General features: G+C 49.9%; 1 protein-coding gene across 1 annotated transcript; it reads left to right on the top strand.

The window, feature by feature from the left end:
• Positions 1-12,459: 12,459 nt before the first annotated feature.
• On the top strand, positions 12,460-14,179 carry LOC123425533. Its single transcript, XM_045109222.1, has 2 exons — positions 12,460-12,721; positions 14,154-14,179. Exons 1-2 carry the CDS (start codon positions 12,493-12,495, stop codon positions 14,177-14,179), a joined length of 255 nt encoding a protein of 84 aa, XP_044965157.1. The 5' UTR covers positions 12,460-12,492.
• The last annotated feature ends 598 nt before the right edge of the window (positions 14,180-14,777 follow it).

Below are 14,777 nucleotides of genomic sequence, written 5' to 3'. Positions count from 1 at the left end.
AAAATTATACATTAGCCCCCAAGTGTCAGGGATATTGCTTGCAATAGTTCTGAGACTTGCCTCTTATTATGTACTTTCAACAGGAAACTCTTGCTCAGACTGAATCGGCGCTTGGCGATTTAAAGAAAAACTTATCTGGTGAGCAAGATGCCCGAGCTAAGTCGGAGGAGAAGTATCAATTGGTCCTGGCTGAGCTGGAAAAACTCAAAGCCGATTTGAAAAGAGCTCAAGCTGACCAAGATGCTACAACAAAAAGAGCAGAGAAGGCTGAAGCCAGGCTGGCTACTGTGCAACAAGAATTGTCCGGCTTGAAGCGTCATATCTCAAACATGACGCAAGCCGTCTTTGGTAAACTTCCTCAAACTTTTGATCTTTTTTTTATCAATAACTCTTATCGTAAGTCGCTGATTATCATGACCCCTTACACAGGTCCGAGAGCCGCCAACCTTCAGGGTGATTGCGTGCTGATGCTGAAGGCGATTTACACGCTGACAGAGCAGTTGTACACCGGCAGTGTTTTAACTGTTAAAGTTGTGATGGGTGCCAAAGAGCCTATAACTTCCATAAAGAAGATGCTTGGCTGCCTATCTACGCTTCTCCCTCAGATTGGCGAGTTGACTCGGTCAGCCACTCGGAAGGGGGTACTGACTACCTTAAGTCGCTGCTTGGCGTATGCTCGAGAGATCAACCAGGAAGAGGTAGCGGCAGGCTTTCCTCAACTCAAAGATGATGGGTCAGAATTTGTCGAAGAGGACTATCAACGTGTTGTCAAGGACTCCCGGCTGGCGGCAACCGAACTCGCTGCAAGTCTGGATTTATCAAAGTATCAGGCTGCTTATGACAGCAAGAACAAGAAGGTCAACCCGCCAACCTTTGTGACGACCAGTTTAACTCCTTGGCGACCCAAGAACCCTTTTGACTTGGAAGCAGATCTGGCATCAATCCTGACCGATGAAGATGACCTCGCGGCTCTGGCCAAGTGTGACTGGGTACTGGGCGACTTGCAAATTGAGGTCGGCCAAAGCGCGCAGCAAAATGATCCGAAGGCGCCAACAGAATAAACTTCATCGATTTGGCCTGAGAGCCATGTAATAGGTCTTTTTCATAAGTCGGTACTGCTTTTGTGATACTCTCGAAATAATCTTTATATCGCCCTTAAGGCGATTTGAAATATTTGATCCGCCATTTGAGAATCCTTTATAATGCTTAATCCGCCATGGATGAAGTGATTTTGATCATCAACCTGATTTAGGCTTTGAAAAAAACATATGTGAAACCAAATAAATGACAACAAATATTTTCAAGATGAATCTTGAAAATGGTTTTGAAACCCTCGTGGCCATGCCATGAAGGAAAACAAAAACAACAATTTCGTCGGCTCATAAGGTCGCGACAGGATGGGGCGAGTCAGAAAGCTCGAGCACACACCCTAAATGATGGTTTCGTCGGATCATAAGGTCGCGACAGGATGGGGCGAGTCAGAAAGCTCAAGCACACACCCTAAAATGATGGTTTCGTCGGCTCATAAGGTCGCGACAGGATGGGGCGAGTCAGAAAGCTCGAGCACACACCCTAAGATGATGGTTTCGTCGGCTCATAAGGTCGCGACAGGATGGGGCGAGTAAAAAAGCTTGAGCACACACCCTAAGATGATGGTTTCGTCGGCTCATAAGGTCGCGACAGGATGGAGCGAGTCACAAAGCTCGAGCACACACCCTAAATAATGGTTTCGTCGGCTCATAAGGTCGCGACAGGATGGGGCGAGTCAGAAAGCTCGAGCACACACGCTTAAATGATGGTTTCATCGGCTCATAAGGTCGCGACAGGATGGGGCGAGTCAGAAAGCTCGAGCACACACCCTAAGATGATGGTTTCGTCGGCTCATAAGGTCGCGACAGGATGGGCGAGTCAGAAAACTGGAGCACCCACCCTAAAATGATGATTCTGTCGGATCATAAGGTCGCAACAGGATGACAAAATTGATTTTTAATGAAGAAGCCCCCAAGTCGGGGAGCATTTTTTAACTTTATTACTTCATAATGAAACTGAAAAACTTACAAAATGCAGAGCTTAAGAGCTCAAGTGTAATAAGGCCGCAACTGGCAATATTCCAGGGGCGAGTTGACTCAGCCTCCGTGGTTGGCCGGTTAGGCCGAAGATCCACCAGATAATAAGAGCCATTGCGGAGATTCTTGCCGACGACGAACGGTCCTTCCCAAGGTGGTGACAACTTATGCATGCCAGCACGATCTTGTATCAACCGAAGAACCAAGTCGCCTTCCTGAAAGGTCCGTCTCTTAACCCGGAGGTTGTGATAACGCCGTAGATCCTGCTGATAGATAGCTGAACGGGCTGCAGCCAGGTCACGTGCCTCCTCTAAGGCGTCCAAGGAGTCTTGACGCGCCAGCTCATTGTCTTGTTCCACATATGTTGCGACTCTAGGTGAGTCATGCCTTATATCAGTAGGAAGAACGGCTTCCGCTCCGTAGACCAGAAAGAAAGGGGTTAAACCTGTGGACCGGTTCGGGGTGGTCCGGATACTCCACAATACTGAAGGTAATTCTTCAACCCAACACCCTGGGGTTTTCTCCAGGGGAACCATGAGTCGGGGCTTAATTCCTCGCAAAACCTCCTGATTCGCCCGCTCCGCCTGCCCATTAGATTGTGGGTGAGCGACTGCAGAAACATCAAGCCGGATATGTTCTCGACGGCAAAACTCCTGCATCGCCCCTTGGGACAAGTTAGTACCATTATCAGTAATGATACTGTGCGGATATCCAAACCTGAAAATCAGCTTTTTCAAGAATTTGACCGCTGTCTCCGCGTCGCAAGCTCCAATAGGTTCCGCCTCAACCCACTTGGTGAACTTATCAACCGCCACTAGCAGATGGGTCTTCTTGTTAGAGGACATTTTAAAGGGGCCGACCATGTCTAGCCCCCAGACCGCAAAAGGCCAAGTGCTGGGGATCATTCTTAATTCTTGAGCCGGCACGTGAGCCTGTCGCCCATAACGCTGGCATCCTTCGCACCGACAAACTATATCTTCCGCATCTGCATGAGCCGTCAGCCAAAAGAAACCATGACGAAAATCCTTTGACACCAAAGAGCGTGACCCGACATGATGCCCACAATCTCCGGAATGAATGTCATTTAAGATTATGCATCCTTCTTCGGAGGAAACGCATCGCTGAAAACTCCAGAGGCGCTCTTCTTATATAACTCGCCATTGATGATGACCATGGATTTGCTGCGCCGAACGATTTGACGAGCCGAAACTTCGTCTGTTGGTAACTCGCCCCAGGCGAGATAAGCGAGATAAGGAAGCACCCAATCCGGCGTGACGTGGAGAGCCGCCACGAGCTGAGACTCAGGGTCTGGTATTGCCAACTCCTCCTCTGATGGTAGAATCATGGATGGTTTATGCATTATATCCAGAAAAACATTGGGAGGAACTAGCTTTCGCTGGGAACCAAGTCGTGAGAGGGCGTCAGCTGCCTCGTTGAGGCGCTGATCAATGTGGTCAACCTAATAACCATGAAAATGACATGCCACATCCGACATAGCTCTTCTGTAAGCCGCCATCATGGGGTCCCGAGAATCCCAGATACCCGAAACTTGCTGCACCACCAAATCAGAGTCGTCGAAACACCTGACTCGCGTTAGATTCATCTCCTTGGCGAGTCACAAGCCGTGAAGCAAAGCTTCGTATTCCGCAGCAGTGTTAGTGCATGGAAACATGAGTCGGAGAATATAACAGAATTTATCTCCTTGAGGGGATACCAATACCACACCAGCCCCCGAGCCTTCCAGCTGCCTAGATCCATCAAAATAAATAGTCCAGTAAGTGAGATCAGGCCTGTCTTCCGGAGCCTGCAACTCCATCCAGTCGTTGACGAAATCAACTAAGGCCTGAGACTTGATGGCTGTGCGGGGGGTGTACTGTACGTGATGCGGCCCAAATTCAATTGCCCACTTGGCAATCCGCCCTGTTGCCTCCCGATTCTGGATGATGTCCCCAAGGGGGGCAGAGCTAACCACTGTGATAGGGTGTTCTTGGAAATAATGCTTAAGTTTCCCACTCGCCATAAACACCCCATATACCAACTTCTGCCAGTGTGGGTACCGCTGCTTGGAAAGGGTTAGCACCTCGCTGATAAAATACATCGGGCGTTGCACCGGGTACTCCTTACCTTCCTCCTTTCTTTCAACAACCACTCCCACACTTACTGCTTTGGAATTTGCCGCGATATACAGAAGCATGGGCTCTTTTTCAGTTGGGGCGGCCAGGACCGGCGGGTTAACCAATTGGCGTTTCAGGGCTTCGAGCGCCTCGTCTGCCTCATTCGTCCAAACAAACCGATCAGATTTCCTTAGTAACTGATAAAGAGGAATCGCCTTTTCACCCAGGCGACTTACGAAACGGCTTAGGGCCGCAATGCGACCCGCCAGTCGCTGAACTTGATGAACGTTCGCCGGCTTTCCAATGGATGTAACTGCTTCGATCTTGTCCAGGTTAACTTCAATGCCGCGCTCCGATACCAGGAAGCCCAACAATTTCCCTGTAGGCACACCAAAAACACATTTGGTGGGATTCAGCTTCATCTAATATACCCGTAGATTATCGAAAGTTTCCTTGAGATCCTCCAGTAGTGTCTCTCCCTGGCGGGTTTTGATCACAATATCGTCGACATAGGCGTGGATGTTGCAATCGATTTGGTCGCGAAGGCAATTCTGGATGCGGCGCTGATAATTCGCCTCCGCACTCTTGAGTCCAAAAGGCATGGACACATAACAAAAAGCCCCGAAGGGGGTTATAAAAGTTGTTTTATCTTGATCCTCCACGGCCATCTTGATTTGGTGATATCCTGAGTAGGCGTCCAAAAAGCACAATCGTTCGCATCCCGCCACCGAGTCAATGATCTGGTCGATGCGGGGAAGAGCGAAGGGATCTTTTGGACAAGCTCTGTTGAGGTCCGTGTAGTCAATGCACATACGAAAGGTACCGTTCTTCTTGAGTACCAAAACCGGGTTAGCTAGCCATTTGGGGTGGAAAACTTCCATGATGAATCCGGCGGCTAAGAGTCGGGCGACCTCTTCCCCGATCGCCTTGCGTCGCTCCTCGTTAAACCTGCGAAGGTACTGCTGGATGGGTTTTGCCTTTGGGTCAACATTAAGATGGTGCTCAGCGAATTCTCTCGGCACACCAGGCATGTCAGAAGATTTCCATGCGAAGATGTCCCGATTCTCATGGATGAATTCGATGAACATGCTTTCCTATTTGGGGTCCAGACCCGTCCCAATGGTGAACTGTTTGGATGAATCGCCAGGAATGAAATCGATTGTCTTAGTGTCATCCGTTGGCTTGAACTTGAGGGGCGACTCAGCATCTGTCGTTGGCTTCTTTAGGGTTGACATGTCCGCCGGGTCAACATTGGCCCGATGGTGTTTGAGCTCCTCTACAGCGCAGGCGACATCCGCATAAGCCGCATCCCCTTCTTCACATTCCTTTGCAATCCTTCTATCTCCATCAACCGTGATGGGCATTTGGGACCAGGCATCTTGAGCTTGAGGTAAACATAGCATGGGCGAGCCATGAAACGGGCATAAGACGGCCGCCCAAATAACGCATGGTAGGGGCTTTTCAATTTGACCACCTCGAAAATCAGTGACTCCGACCTGTAATTCTGCGCTGTTCCGAACGCCACTGTGAGCGTGACTTGGCCTATGGGGTAGGCGGACTTGCCCGGGACGATTCCGTGGAAAACCGTGGTTGAAGGCATGAGGTCCTTTTCCAATAGGTTCATCCTTTGGAAAGTGTCAAAATATAAGATATTAATGCTGCTGCCACCATCCATTAGCACTTTGGACAGGGTGTAACCCCCAACTTGGGGAGCCACGACCAATGCTAAATAGCCAGGGTTGTCAACTCTTGTTGGGTGATCCTCCCTACTCCATGATATGGTTTGCTCAGACCAATGGAGGTATCTGGGAAGCGCCGGTTTAGATACACTGTATGCCCGGTGACTCACCTTCTTATCACGCCTACAAGCATTGGTGGTGAAAACATGATACTGCCCATTACTTAACTGTTTGGGGTTGCTGCAGAAACCCCCATTATCATCCTGACCCTGCGGAGCCCCGTGTGGGGGTGGCTGCTGAAAGGCTCCTGGCGGGTTATACCGCCGCTGGTGGTGCACCGGGTACTGGCCGCCGCTTGGCCGTGGGCCTCCCTGAGCCCCCTGTTCAGGAAAGCCGCCGAAGGGGTTCTGTCGTTGGTTGGGTGCGGCAAACTGCTCCTGCCGCTGGTCCGGGTCATCGTTTTGACTTTTCTTGATCGCCTACGCCCGAAACTCCCGCATTATGAAGCAGTTCTCCGAGGAGTGAGTCACCGGACCGTCTGCCATGGCATGGTGCGGGCAAGGGCCTTTGAGTAGCTCTTCATAGTTACGCGGCCTCTTCCCGCTAAACCCCCTGTTTTTCTTCTGGCGTTGGTTGCCATTGTTGGCGTTGGTATTGGCGACTAAATCCGAGGGCTCCTCTTGCGGTCTTCGCTTGCCATTGGCCCCTTGATTGTGGCGGTTACGTCCCTGGAACCGGGTATGGTTTTTGGATGACTCGCCCTTCTTGGGCGAATTAGCCTTACCGTCCTCACCAGGATCTTTGGTGTCATCTGCTTCAGCGTACCTAGTGAGGGTGTCCATCAGCTCTCCCATGTCTTGGACCTTTCGCTTGAGTCGCCCCAATTTTGGCACCAAGGGTTCGTAATGGCAATTCTGCTCGAGGATCAGCACAGCCTGTGCCGCCATAATACCATCTGACGAATGGATAATTTCCGCAACCCGCCGTGACCAATGGTGAGCTGAATCGTTAGGGCGCTGAACATAGTGCTGTAGATCGACGATCGTCATCGGACGTTTGCAAGTTCCTCGGAAGTTTTTGATGAAACGCTCTTTAAACTCGGCCCAGGTCTGGATGGAGTTGGGAGGTAAGTTTTTCAACCAAGTACATGCTGACCCCTCGAGCATCATTGTGAAGTATCTGGCGCAAACTGCCTCGTTTATGTCGAGCATGTCCTTCGCGATTTCATAACTCTCGACCCACGATGTCGGCTCAAGGTTCGGGGTGTAATTAGGCACCTTTCTTGGTCCCTTAAAATCTTTGAGCATCCTTTCGTTACGAAGGGCGGGGGCCCAGCATGGCACCCCCACTCGCCCACCACCCCCGACGAGGGGGGCCGGGGCGACTTGGGTGTTCGGGAGATCCCGGCCCGGCGGGTTCTGATCAGGCGGGTTGTCCTGTGGGATGGGTCGCGGCCCGCTGTTTACGACGGGCTGGTCCTCTGGCCGACTCCTGGTGTAACTTTCCTGGGGAGTGGAATGCAGCCTCTCGAGGCTGTGTGAGAACTGGGCATTTTGAACCATCGTCGTCTTCAACATCTTGATGGCGTTCCTTGATTCTATCTCGGCAGGAGTGTTGCCGTGAATCGAAAGAGATTCCAGATGGCGAGTTGCGGCAAGGACGTTGTCCACCGGGTTGGAAAAGTGGCCTTGAGGCGTCCGGAATCGGGGAATGCCATCCTCAGCCGGCTGAACCGGCAGGTTAGGCGGGCTACCCGGTCCTCCCCCCGGGGCGGCTCCCGCCCCAGGGGTTCGTGGAGTGTCGAACAGGCGGGTTGGGTTGAGATCATGGGGCAGGAGACCCTGCTGTCTCCGTTGATGGATGGCGTCAGACGCGCGCTGGTGCCTTTCGAGCCGCCAGTTGTCAGTGTTTAAGCGCATCCTTTCGGCCGCAATTTGAGGTTGCCGAGTCTCGATCCTGGCGGACTCCACCTCGGCATCCTGATGATCCTTTGGCACTGCCTCTCTGAGTTTCGCCAGCTCCGTGTTTATCTCCTCCTGGTTTTCTGGTGTGAGGGGAGTCGCCATCAGCCTTGTGATCTCCGCCGCTAAATCCACCAGCACTGCCGCCGGGCTTCTAGACGTCTCGCCGGTTCCATCGCCTCCGGTGGGGTTTTGTGTGGGTTGAGTCGCCCCGCCATGTAAATGGCGATCTGGCGGTGGGTTCGGTCAAGGACTTTGGGGTCCATGGCCAGCGACAAGCCCCCAAGACAATCCCCATGTAGAGACCGGATTGAATCTGAATCGTCCATGGATGATTCGTCATTAGAGTTGACCGGTGTAGTTTCCTGAGTCGCCGAGCGCTCTGGCTCCTCCGATCCATGTGTGAACCCCACAAAGACCGGGCGAGTCAGATTTGGCATTATTACTGGGCGGACGTACCTGGCCGGCTCGACGATGTCGGTGGAGATGTCCGGCTCAGGCACAGATGATCCGATCATGCCGATGAAGATGTTGATCTTGTGGAAGGGGACCCTGTAACCAGATTCAATCGAAGCCGCTTCAGGCCCTCATGGCTGGTTGTCGATGTAAGTTTTCCCGCGGCGGCTTCGGGTCATGAGCCCCCTCGCGTAACTCCCAAACCCTGGTATGGCTCCCTTTGAGAACTCAACTCCACCGTGCGTAGGCCCCACGGTAGGCGCCAAGTGTCGTGGTTTTGTCACGGCAGATGTCCTCCTGAAAGGACTTAGTACTGGAGCCATCGCACCTTGGTGGCGACTCAAAGGGGTTGAGCGGGAGAGACACGGTGATTTACCCAGGTTCGGCCCCTCGTGAGGAGGTAAAGGCCTACGTCCTGCTTTGGTTTGTATTGATGTGGTTTCGATTACAAGGAGGGCGTAACTCGCGAAACCTAGCACTCGATGATTTCTAACCTGCCCTCTCCTTCCCTGGGACTCGCCTTTATATACAGGTCGAACCCTTAGGGTTTACAAGGGTACTTTCCTTTTTACAAATCGTGACCCCTGCGGTCTCTAAGTCGCCGTCCTTCAAAGCTTGGAGACCTTCTAGAAATCATAAACCGCCATATGACCTTCATCTGACCAGGCCAAGGCCCAAACCATGCTCAGGTGAATCGCCTAATTTGGTGACCCGGCCCAACTAGGGCGGGTTATTAACAGGTAATATCCCCAACACCCCACATGGCAAAGGGGGGGAGGCAGACGGCAAAGGGAGGAGGCCTGCCGTTAACACTTAACGGGGACGTTGCAATATATGACGTCCCAGTTAATTTGCCGTCTGCCCCCTCATGGCAAAGATTCTTTGCCGCCCGCTTTGGGAAAGAAGACGGCAAAGAACCTCTTCACTGGATTTTTTTACCGTCTACTTTGCCGTCAGCTGACCGACGGCAAAGCCTTTGCCGTCCATGGTTGCACCCTTTGCCGTCCGCTTTGGTAGACGGCAAATTTGTGAATTTCAGTAGTGATTCGTATAATCCCGTATGTCATTCCCTTTGTCCTTCGGTATGTTACTTGCCCGAGATTTGATCGTTGGTATCCGCATACCTATTTCAATCTCGTTTCCCGGCAAGTCTCTTTACTTGTTCCGTAATACAAGATCCCGTGACATACACTAAATCACATTGCTTGCATGGTTTGTGTGTGATGTTGTATTACCGAGTGGGCCCCGAGATACCTCTCCATCACACAAAGTGACAAATCCCAGTCTTGATCCATACCAACTCAACGGACACCTTCGGAGATACCTGTAGAGCATCTTTGTAGTCACCCAGTTACGTTGTGACGTTTGATACACACAAGGTATTCCTCCGGTGCCAGTGAGTTATATGATCTCATGGTCATAGGAATAAATACTTGACACGCAGAAAACAGTAGCAATAAAATGACACGATCAACATGCTACGTTCATTAGTTTGGGTCTAGTCCATCACATGATTCTCCTAATGATGTGATCCCGTTATCAAGCGACAACACTTGCCTACGGTCAGGAAACCTTGACCATCTTTGATCAACAAGCTAGTCAACTAGAGGCTTACTAGGGACAGTGTTTTGTCTATGTATCCACACATGTATTGTGTTTCCAACCAATACAATTATAGCATGGATAATAAACGATTATCATGAACAAAGAAATATAATAATAACTAATTTATTATTGTCTCTAGGGCATATTTCCAACAATCACACCCGATCATCACGTGGTGCTTCAAGACAACGATCCTTTGCAACGTGCACACTTAGGGGAATACGTTATCAAAATTTTATGAGGTATTATCTTATTATGCTACCGTCGTTCTAAGCAATAAGATGAAAAAAATGATAAATATCACATGCAATCATATAGTGACATGGTATGGCCATTATCTTCTTTGCTCTTTCGATCTCCATCTTCGGGCATCGCATGATCATCATTGTCACCGACGTGACACCATGATCTCCATCACCGTGTCTCCGTGAAGTCGTCACGCCAACTACTACTAGTACTATAGCTAACCGTTAGCAATGAAGTAAAAGTAATAAACACATGGCGTTGCATCTCATACAATAAATTAAGACAACTCCTATGGCTACTGCAGTTGTCATACTGAACGACATGCAAGTCATGATTCCTATTACAATAACTTGATCATCTCATACATCACACATGTAACTTCACAACTTTCGCCATATCACATCACATGTCAAACCCTGCAAAAACGAGTTAGACGTCCTCTAATTGTTGTTGCAAGTTTTACGTGGCTGATTTGGGTTTCTAGCAAGAACACCTTCTTACCTACGTGACAGCCACAACAATGGTATGCCAAAGCTATTTACCCTTCGTAAGGACCCTTTTCATCAAATCCAACCCAACTAGAGTGGGAGAGACAGACACCCGCTAGCCACATTTATGCACGGTGTGCATGTCGGCCGGTGGAACCTTTCTCACGTAAGGGTACGTGTAAGGTCGGTCCAGGCCGCTTCATCCCACAATACCACCGGAAAAGAATAAGACTAGTAGCGGCAAGCAATTGACAAATCAGCGCCCACAACCTTTTGTGTTCTACTCGTGCATGGAATCTATGCATAGAGAATCTGGCTCGAATGCCACTGTTGGGTTACGTAGCATAAATTCAAAATTTTCCTACGCCATATTCAGATCTTCCTATGGAGAGACCAGCAACGAGAGAGTGGTGAGTGCATCTTCATACCTTTGAAGATCGCTAAGCGGAAGCGTTGCTAGAACGCGGTTGATGGAGTCGTACTCGCGGCGATTCAGATTGCGGTGTGATTCCGATCTAGTGCCGAATCACGGCACCTCCGCGTTCAACACACGTGCAGCCCGGTGATGTCTCCTGCACCTTGATCCAGCAAGGAGGAGGGAGAGGTTGGGGAAGATCTCCGGCAGCACGACGACATGGTGTCGATGGAGAGATGAGGTCTCCCGGCAGGGCTTTGCCACCTCTTGAGCTTGCGTTGGTTTTTCCCTTGTAGAGGAAAGGGTGATGCAGCAAAGTAACGGTAAGTATTTCCCTTAGTTTGGGAACCAAGGTATCAATCCTGTAGGAGTATCAAGATGAGGCACCAATGTACCTGCGCAAAAACAAACAAACTTGCATCCAACACGAAAAAGGGGTTGTCAATCCCTTCACGATTATTTGCAAGGTGAGATCTGAAGGTGAAAAGTGCAACAAAGTATTTTTGGTATTTTTGTAGATCTGAATATATGATGTGAAGTAGACCCGGGTGCCATAGTGTTCACTAGAGGCTTTTCTCATCATAGCAAGTATTACGGTGGGTGAACGAATTGCTGTCGAGCAATTGATAGAATCGCGCAAAGTCATGAAGATATCTAAGGCAATGATCATACATATAGGCATCACGTCCGAGACAAGTAGACCGATACTGTCTGCATCTACTACTATTACTCCAGTCATCGACCGCTATCCAGCATGCATCTAGTGTATAAGTTCATAACAAACGGAGTAACGCCTTAAGCAAGATGACATGATGTCGAGGGATAAATTCATGCAATATGATATAAACCCCATCTTGTTAACCTTGATGGCAACAACATGATGCGTGCCTCGCTACCCTTTCTGTCAGTGGGTGGGAACACCGCACGGTATGAACCCAAAACCAGGCACTTCTCCCATCACAACTACGAAAATGGCTATAGATAATATAGACACTAATGGCGCACAAAACAAGTGGTGCGCCACTACTATATAGGAGTGGCGCACCATGTCCAGGTGCGCCATTAGTTTGATGGACACTAATGGCGCACCACACACACGGTGCGCCACTACTAACAAATTTTTTCTTCTTTTTTTTCCAAAAATACTAATGGCGCACCGGGCAGAGTGCGCACCACTCACCCATTGCGCCACTACTATAATTTTCATTTTTTTTGCAAAACTACTAATGGCGCACCACCAGCTGATGCGCCATTAGTAACCAGGGTTACTAATGGTGCATTTGTAGGTGATGCGCCATTAGTACTTTTGGCGAACAACCGCAGTGGCAAGCATTCGGGTCGCTTCTCTCCACCCCCACCCATCCTCCGCCTTTCTCTCCCCCGTTCGCGTCTCACCCCACCCCACCCCTCTCCTCCTCGCCCGTGTCGCGAGAAACCCTCATCCCTTTCTATCATCCCTCCCATGGCGGAGTCGTCCGAGAACGCCACCGCGGCGCCCGTGCCCGCGCCACCTGCCGCCCCCGCCCCGGCCACGGTCCTGTCGCCGGCGCCGAAGATGTCCCCGCCTGCCAACTCCGGGATCCCATCGCGGTACGACCTGCACGCCAAGTGGGACGCCTGCCTCGACCTCTCCATCCACCGCGTCGCCTACTCCTCCCTCGCCGGCGCCTTCGGGGGCCTCATCCTCTTCCGTAAGCTCCCCCTACCTCCCCCTCCGCCTTCCCATTCCCGTCCGATATCGCCAGAAAATCTCCTCCCACCGATCAAAAGAGAAGGCTCTCTCCTCCCCCTCCTTAAAGTATGCATGCGAGCCTCCGACCCATCCCTCCGCCTTTGCCTCCTCTTCATAGATTATTATCAGGCCCTATAGATTATTGTTCGTTCCTCTCGATTGCTGTTAGCAGTTTGGATGGACGGAACTAGATCCATGGGTCGACGCGCTATTGTTATTGTCAATTGCTGCTCGTTCGTTTAGTCTAGGTTGAGTAGGCTCGGTTGTAGGGTAATCTCACTCGATTATGCCTGGATTTTCGAGCAGATCTGCCGACCGCGATGCAATTTCTGGTTGTTCGGTCCATCCATCAGTTTTACTTATCCGATTCTCCTCGGTTGTTGATAAATCTTCTAGTATTCTCGTGGATTTCTCCTTTGTGCCCCTCATATTGCAACTAATAAGCCTGTTCTATAAGGGATACATCCAACATAATCAACTCATTTGCTCGACGCATCTACAAAGTCTTGCTTTAGGAAGCTGCTGTTGAAATGATTCAAGTATGTTTTGGTTGTTTTCTCAGGATTGTGTTTATTTGTATGATAATTCTGAATTAAATTCAAGTATAGTTCTCTCTGTAGAACGATCATATTATATTCTCTAAGATACATATTAGACCCTCTTGTGGTCGGTCTTATAGCTGCTTGTGAGTGTAGCCTTTCGATTCTACTCTTAAATTCATTTGGGTTTGAAGATATTATCCTCCATGGCTTAACGAGCTTGTTTGGTACAACTAGATCATATATACTCCCGATTGTGCTAGCCTGCTAGGAGTTGTTCCAAAATTTAACACTCACTAGTGGAAAACGGGCCTTTGGCCTGGACCCTTTAGTCCCGGCCTCCATCTGGGCCGGGACTAAAGGCCCGGCCACGTCGCCCCAAATCGCAATGCCGCCCACGAGGCTTTGGTCCCGGCCCGTAAGGAGCCTTTAGTCCCGGTTTGTGTCTCAAACCGGGACTAAAGGGCTACGCGGTGTGCAGACCTCATGTGCGCCACCTTTAGTCCCGGTTTGTGTCTCAAACCGGGACTAAAGTCCTCTGCCTATATATATTGTCCACAGCCCCCCTCTCCCCTCTTCCTTGCATTTTTCTTGGATGGAAGAGTGTGGGTGTGTGCTAGCTCTCCATTTTTCTTGTATGCACTAGAGGTGTTTGTTGAAATGCGTGTTAGAGCGATGCCGCTTCAGTTCACCGAACACAACTACGATATGAGATGCCCGAGCCACGCTTAAACCTCTTCCTCTTTATTTCTACTTATTCTAAAAGGTTAGCAACTATATTTCCTCGTTTAGACCGTGCGATACTATTTTTTAGGATCGTAATTGTATTTGATATATTGTCGTATAACGCAGATGAGCCATCCATGGATGTACGGTGATCGCGTGCATTGTTTTCGAGATGCAGCTGATGCGAACAAGCATGGTGGTGGCTATATGTTTTGTCCATGTGTTGAATGACGGAATGAGAAGGATTACACTTCCTCAAGAGTCATTTAGAGCCACCTGCTTCGGTCCAGTTTTATGTCGGGCTATAATGTTTGGACCAAGCACGGAAAAAGAGGGGTTATGATGGAATACGACGATGAAGAAGAAGAGAACGATGATGACAACTACCGATCTATGTTCCCTGAGTATGCTGATACCGCAATGGAAGACAATGAAGAAGAAGATCAGGATGAAGAACGGGAGCTAGATGAGCCCGCTGATGATCTTGGCCGGGTCATTTCTGATGCACGGCGAGGTTGCGACACAGAAAAGGAGAGGTTGCAGTTCGAGCAGATGTTACAGGACCACAACAAATTGTTGTACCCAACTTGTGAAGATGGCCAGAAGAAGCTGGGTAGCACACTGGAATTGCTGAAGTGGAAGGCGGAGACCGGTGTGACTGACTCGTCATTCGAAAATTTGCTGGTACTGATGAAGAAGATGCTTCCAAGAAAGAACGAATTGCCCGCCAGCACGTACGAAGCAAAGAAG

The sequence above is a fragment of the Hordeum vulgare genome, chromosome 2H (assembly GCF_904849725.1).
Source record: "Hordeum vulgare subsp. vulgare chromosome 2H, MorexV3_pseudomolecules_assembly, whole genome shotgun sequence".
Classification (NCBI taxonomy): Eukaryota; Viridiplantae; Streptophyta; class Magnoliopsida; order Poales; family Poaceae; genus Hordeum; species Hordeum vulgare.
Note: the sequence above shows the minus strand (reverse complement) of the source record. Positions and strands in the feature narration are given on the sequence as shown.

What these genes read in the sequence shown, in the direction of transcription:
- LOC123425533 (XM_045109222.1), top strand. Translation starts at nt 12,493, where the DNA reads ATGGCGGAGTCGTCCGAGAACGCCACCGCGGCGCCCGTGCCCGCGCCA. An exon ending in CGGGGGCCTCATCCTCTTCC is followed by an intron (nt 12,722 to 14,153) that starts GTAAGCTCCCCC and finishes CGTATAACGCAG; the next exon opens with ATGAGCCATCCATGGATGTA.